The sequence below is a fragment of the Trematomus bernacchii genome, unplaced genomic scaffold (genome assembly GCF_902827165.1).
Source record: "Trematomus bernacchii unplaced genomic scaffold, fTreBer1.1, whole genome shotgun sequence".
NCBI classification, from domain to species: domain Eukaryota; kingdom Metazoa; phylum Chordata; class Actinopteri; order Perciformes; family Nototheniidae; genus Trematomus; species Trematomus bernacchii.
In genome coordinates, this window is record NW_022987567.1 from 6,197,484 (window position 1) to 6,204,220 (window position 6,737).

Below are 6,737 nucleotides of genomic sequence, written 5' to 3' on the forward strand. Positions count from 1 at the left end.
CATTTGTGTCTAAGGTCACTGTCACACCTGTAGTTCAGTCCATTTCTTCCTCACCATGAAACAAAGGGTCCACCGGTGCCTTGTAGTTCTAGCATGCTTTGTTTCCACACTGACTTATTACAATGCACCAGCAGGAGTACATTTAAAGTCACATGGGCTGACAAGCAACTCATTGATTGGCCACATTTGGAGCTGTCACCCTGCATCATCAGCAGTATTTACACCCACAGAAATGTCTGTCTCTCAAATTCAAATAAGCTTTATTGGCATGACCACAATGACATACAGTATTGCCAAAGCATTGTACAATCACCTAGAGATACAGTTCATAATCATTTGGAATATATTGTACATTTTGAACAAAAGCTATTTTCTACACCAGGAAAACTCTCTCTCTCTCTGTCTCTCTCTCTCTCTGTCTCTCTCTCTCTCTCTCTCTCTCTCCTCTCTCTCTCTCTCTCTCTCTCTCTCTCTCTCTCTCTCTCTCTCTCTCTCTCTCTCTGTCTCTTCCTCTCAAATTCAAATAAGCTTTATTGGCATGAACACAACCATTTCCGATTATTTTAGAAGCTGAAAAAAAATACCGCTTCGTCAGACTGACACCTGATATTGTGAAATGCGTAGTGAGATGTTTGACCCCAGTTGTGCTTCTGATTCAGATCTAAAGTACCTGCTGTGGGAACAATGGTCCAATCACAGCCTTAGTGCTTCTGCAACAGCTGCGGTAGTTGGACAGTCTAATAATAGGCTGAGTTTGAGTGTTTAGGATTACAGGTGAGCTGATTGATCTGCACAGCTGCTGCATCAGGGTTAGTCTGCTCTATATTTAGCCCAGGTAACAGTGCCTTCAGCTGCATTCCACTATTTTTAAAGGGCTACTCCTGGATTTAAAGTTGGACAGAGACAGAATAAAAAACGGAGGCTGAGATATCCTGAACACTAGATCCTACATTTCCCATAATGCAATCTATTTTATGTCTAATAAATGTCCACACATTTCAAACTTCACACCTGCAGTTTATACGTTTATAAGTGCAGTGGTAGAGTCCATTTACTCAAGTAAAAAGCTGATGAAAACGTAGCCCAGGGGGTGTGACCTTTGAAGTGTAACTGACTCAGTGTTTCCCAAGACATGACAGAAACAAAAAGTATTTCCTGTCACCTCATCCACCCAAAAATACTATCTTTAAGTGTGTGTGTGTGTGTGTGTGTGTGTGTGTGTGTGTGTGTGTGTGTGTGTGTGTGTGTGTGTGTGTGTGTGTGTGTGTGTGTGTGTGTGTGTGTGTGTGTGTGTGTGTGTGTGTGTGTGTGTGTGTGTGTGTGTGTGTGTGTGTGTGTGGTGTGTACGGTGTGTGTGTATACTGTGTGTGTGTATACTGTGTGCAGCTAGTGAGCACATCAGCCTGCCCAGGCCATCTCATATTCTCCGATCCAATCAGCAGTGGCTTATCTCCTCCTCTTCTGTCCTGCAGCTGCCACCGCAGTAATTCCCATACATTTATGTCTACAGGAGCTCTGGAAACAACCCACCAGAGCACCATGGCTCCAGCACGGGAAACATTAGCCCTGATCTATGATTACACCAGCAGCACTTGCTCTCTTCACTCTTTGCCGTGGTGTTTTTTAAGGGTTGTAATTATTCCGAGTGCTGAGTAACGTACTGTCTCTCTGTGGAATATCTGAGCATCTGAAGAAAGGTTTTTGTTAGACGGTTCCTGAAGGCAGCAGGTGGTTCAGGAAATCAGCTGGCTCATCCACACAGTTAAAGGTTTAGTTGGTACCACCTCCAATAATGCAATATCACTTATCAGACAACCTGGGAGCGATTACATGATATTCTGATGGATTTAAATATGCTAATCCAAATTGCCTTGTCACATAAATTACAATTTAAGTAGCAGTTATGAGTCCTAAAACCTGGAGATGTGTCAGCATGTTGGCACTTCCTGTTTCCACGTTTCAAAATCCATGTTTCATTTCTATAGGTGTTTTGGTTTGATGCTCGATATGAGGTTTAGTGGTTAACACTACCTGATGAAATTTAAATATTTTGATCCACAACATAAAATATGTCAGTAGGTTTAAAAAACAGCTTTAAATGAGACTAGTTAGCGTCAACACACAGACTATAATCCCCCTTTAGCGGTGGTGACATGAAGCAATGTGACCGTGATGTAGTCTGTTTAGCCTATTGTTAGCTTTTCACTTCTTGGGATTGCATTTTGGCTTCAAAAATGAAAAAAGTGGTGTATTATCCTGCTGAAAAAAACATTTGAGTAAAATTCACTTCTGTTTTCCACAGATAATCCAAAAATACAATAGGAATATCTCATTGCTTTTTGTCGAGGGAGCCCTTGCTGTCCTAAAAAAGAAAACATGTCATCCCACAGCCATTTAGCCATTGGCTTGTTGACACTGGTGCGTGAAACATGACAGTGTCCATCCGGCTTGCCGTAGTTGGGTTGCTGCTGTGTGAGTGAAATGTGAGCTCATAGGTCAGTGATGTAGACGGCTGTATTGATTTAAACCTTAGAATGTCTGTAAACACGACTGAAATGAGTCAGGTAAACAAACCAGAGGAACGGTCTCAGAGCTGTGATGGGATGTCCCTGGATTGAGCAGATTTCTTTTTGCATTCCTCAGTTAAAACAGGGTGTTAAGTTGCTCTTTCGAAATGGATTTGATGTACATTTTTAGAAACATCAGCCCCCCCCCCCCCACCCCCCCCGGACCCCCTTGCTCTAACGCTGTGTTATGCTACATGTCAGGGCCAGACTAACAGTAACATTCCAGCCAAAGATAAACCACCAGAGTAGGATTCTCTAATGTGTGTGTGACCGCCAGCTGAGTGTCTGATTTCAGGCCATGGAGCCGCAAAAGGAGAAAACTCCTCTGCCTTAGAGGCGAGCCGCCCAATGAGACAAATGTTTGGCTTTCAGAGGAGTTCAGCAGTCGTTGCCTTTTACAGTTATTCTCAGGCACTCAGCAAGAGAAAAAAACTGTTATGGTTTCCTCTCGGTGCGCTGCTGGAACGTCTCATTCCCTTTCCTGGAGCGGCTGTTTCCAGGCAGCACAGCTGATGGGTCTGCTTCCACATTCCCTCAAAGAAAAGTTCACAGGCCATGGTTACATATATTAGACATCTGTTAAGCATGCTTTTAGTTCTCTGTATTCATTAGTTTCACAACATTACATTGAGCTGACACTTTGATCCAAAGCGACTACATAAAGATGAGAAAATAAAAGAAAACTTGAAACAGTCGGGTACATTTGCTTCAAATAAGCCAAACCATTGTAAGGGGTTAGGGTATTTTCAAGCACTTCCACAAAACTTCTTGACCATTTGAAGCTCTCAGATAGAAAAGGGGACTTTCTGTCAGGTAGCTCCTTTTAATTTTGAGACTAACACACATGTAACGTGTTTTTTGTGTTTGTTTTTCCCCTCAGGCTGCTGGAAACGCTGTGAAGAGAGCCTCTGATAACCTGGTGAAGGCGGCGCAGAAAGCAGCGTTCGACGCTCAGGACGACCAGGCTGTGGTGGTGAAGAGCAAGATGGTGGGGGGCATCGCTCAGGTGAGGAGAACAGACACACTTTCTGAGCTATATATTACTTACATCTGTTTTGGTTTGCATATTATAATATAATCATAATCCAGTAATTTTATAAATATGATTCTGAAATGGGCTATTATTCATAAGAAAGACTTTTACTTTTAGTTTACGGGCATACCTCAAAAAAGCCAAATTGAGTGTGGGGTTAAAAGAAAGTTAATTTACTAAGCTACATTTCACCACTGGTATTATTTTATTAATTCATTTATTGTATCAGGGGCAGTGCACATGAATCAACATTTCTGTAAATGTGCCATAGTTAGCCAAGAGGCTATTTCTCATCTCTAGTCCCTGTGAGTTATGTCTTAGTTATGTCGGGTGGAGGTGGGGTTTATGGATTGTTCTGGTTACATCCTGCCCTCTGATTGGCTGTGTGGTGTTGCAGATCATCGCGGCTCAGGAGGAGATGCTGCGGAAAGAAAGGGAGCTGGAAGAAGCCCGGAGGAAGCTGGCCACGATCAGACAGCAGCAGTACAAGTTCCTCCCCTCAGAGCTGAGAGAGGACGGCCAGGACCAGTGAGAGGGGGGGGGGGGGGGGGGTGTGAGGCAGCAGTGATTAGTGGGGCGTTCAGGTCCTTCCCCAGCTACATGTAGGGAGAGAAGCCTCCAGGACAACATCACTCCAACCCACAGAGGGTCACTATCAATCTGGTTCTGTATTTAATTCTTAAAGTCAAACGTGAACTGATGCCAATGATTATACATTTTGATAAAATATATGCCTTCGGTCCTTATTAAGGTGCTTTTGATTATATATGATCACATACTTTTCCATATATATTTTTCTCTTTGTTTTGTACATGCTTTTTTGTGTGGCTTAAAGTAACAAAAATCCTGCCAATAGATTCTGCTTCCCTGCCGACTGTCAGATATCAGAGAGATGGAGCAGAGCACGATAAAGGCTTCTATGCAAATTATGCATATTCTATGCACATTTTCTATGCAGACGTTTTTGTTGTGTGTGAGCATGTTATGAGGTGAGAGAAACGGTCTCATTACCAGTGATTGTGTTCAGTACTGTATGTAACTTGTCATACTGTATTAGGGAAAATGAAATAAAATGGTAGTTTTTAAAGTTTAGATTGGGACAAATTAACCTTGTAACAAATCAGAGGGGGAAAACCATATTTTTCTAAAGATCGAGCTATGAAATGTATTATAAAGGAATCTTTCAACAAGGTGCCATCTTAGTAAACGTTTTCAGTCAGTATTTTCTCAGTATTTAGGCCTTAGATTAGAATATTTTGTTTGTAAAGATTATGAAGCCATATATTTAACTTTGATACATTTTACATCATATTGACTGTATGTGGATGCTCGGTGTTTGTGTTATCTGTGCCAACATTAGTGCCTAACGCAGTGCTTTAGACTTTCCAGAGAATTCCTGCACAGTACAATCAGCAATGCTAGTCTGAGCTACTTCTCGTTAGCATGACGTTAGCTCACTGTGTCCCCAGTGTAGCTGTGCTTACAAAGTGCCTTCATACAAATGGTCAGGTATTATCAACAGATACTAACCGTATACCCCTAGATGCACTTCATTTAATAATTTATCAGACCATCATTTCAATCTACCCTTACACCATGTGTGTACAAAGTCTTCATGTTCTCTGACTGAGTATTTTTTCGAACAAACATTGCACAGCATTCCTTATAGTGACTGTAATCATCTGTCTTTTTGTTCTTTTGCTCACATTTTGCCTTCACTTACAGCAGCACCACCTCATTGGCACTGTAACAGATTTATATTCAATAAAGCCAGTTTTCAGTGACACTGTTGACCTCCATTTCTTGACATTTCTCACTGTCTTCACCCTCTTCTGCAGACATTATGCTTCCTCAGCAATATATTAGAAAAAAGTGTTCATAACCAGCATCATTTTCTGATATACTCATACATCATATCAGTCTCATAGACTTGTGTGTGTAATATCAGCTGCAACTCATTCTTAAGGTTTAGTAAGGCATGGCCGGATTAACCCCCCTCTAGGGCCAGCGGGCAAAAATAGGTTGCTGGGCCCCTATTAAGTCGTTTCAAACACGAGGTGATTTGAAACCAAGCTTCTCAGATGAGTTAAGTAAAAAGATCATTGTGTGGGTTTAATAAAGACCTTTTTTTTTTAAATATAATTAATGTACAGAACGTAAACTATATTTGTAATGTGACATAGTTAAAGTTATTTATTAACTCTGTGGTAAAAACTAGACTACAAGAGCTTCACGTTTTGTTCAACGAGATAAAATACATCAGTTAATAATACACCAATGGTGAAAGTCAAGTCTCACAATTGATTAAATGAGACTACTAAACGTCATCAAACCGAACATTAGCCGCCTTTAGCTTAGCGGTGGTGACGTGAAGTCATGTGACCATGCTGTAATTCTTTCATAGTCTAATATTAGCTTTTTACTTGTGCCGATTGCATTTACTCTTAAAAGTGTTTTTAATAAGTAGAGATTTAACTGCTGAACAAAATGTGTAAGTATCATACACGTGCTTTTGCTACGGATCCTATTTTCTGCAATATTCTAAATTCCAATGGAAATATCCCATTGCTTTTTGTCGAGGGACTCCTTGTGATGCTTACTTCCACGTCATCACTGCACCACTTTATTTTGCTTCAGAATAACATTTTCTAAAACAAACCGGCAGCCACATGAGGGGTTTTTGAGTCCCCTGGAGATCCAGGGTTCTCATAACTCGGGGCAGACAATAAAGTAAATGTACTCAAGTACTGTATTTAAGTACTGTAAATACTTTACCTGAGTAATTTTTACTTATAATATTGCTACTACCTTTTAGAAGCCACATTTGTCATTTTTACTCCTCTACTCTTATCTTAAAATGATAGTTCCTTTACCGATTCAGATTATTAGCTAATACTCAAGTGCAGTACAAGTACCAGTAATTAAATACAGTATACGAGATTTTGTCTTTTGATATCAAAACAGTAGCATGAAAAACGTCTGAATATCCCCTGATTATGAAGAAAAATATCAAACATAATTGATTCACATGATCTCATAGTGTAGGCTACTTTTTCTCCAGACAAGAGTTGTTTAAGGGTTCTGTCTCAGGTGGAGAGCTGACCCACCTGCCTGTGATGTATCCACACACACACACA

The 6,737-nt window shown here is 40.7% G+C and overlaps 1 protein-coding gene across 1 annotated transcript in view; it reads left to right on the top strand.

Moving 5' to 3' along the window:
- tln1 (talin 1) overlaps positions 1–5,386 on the top strand; it is a 78,513-nt gene extending 73,127 nt beyond the window's left edge. Inside the window, exons 56-57 of the mRNA XM_034125779.1 lie at positions 3,448–3,573; positions 3,998–5,386. Coding sequence (XP_033981670.1) covers positions 3,448–3,573; positions 3,998–4,132 — 261 coding nt within the window. The 3' untranslated portion in view covers positions 4,133–5,386. The remainder of the gene's footprint in view (positions 1–3,447; positions 3,574–3,997) is intronic.
- The last annotated feature ends 1,351 nt before the right edge of the window (positions 5,387–6,737 follow it).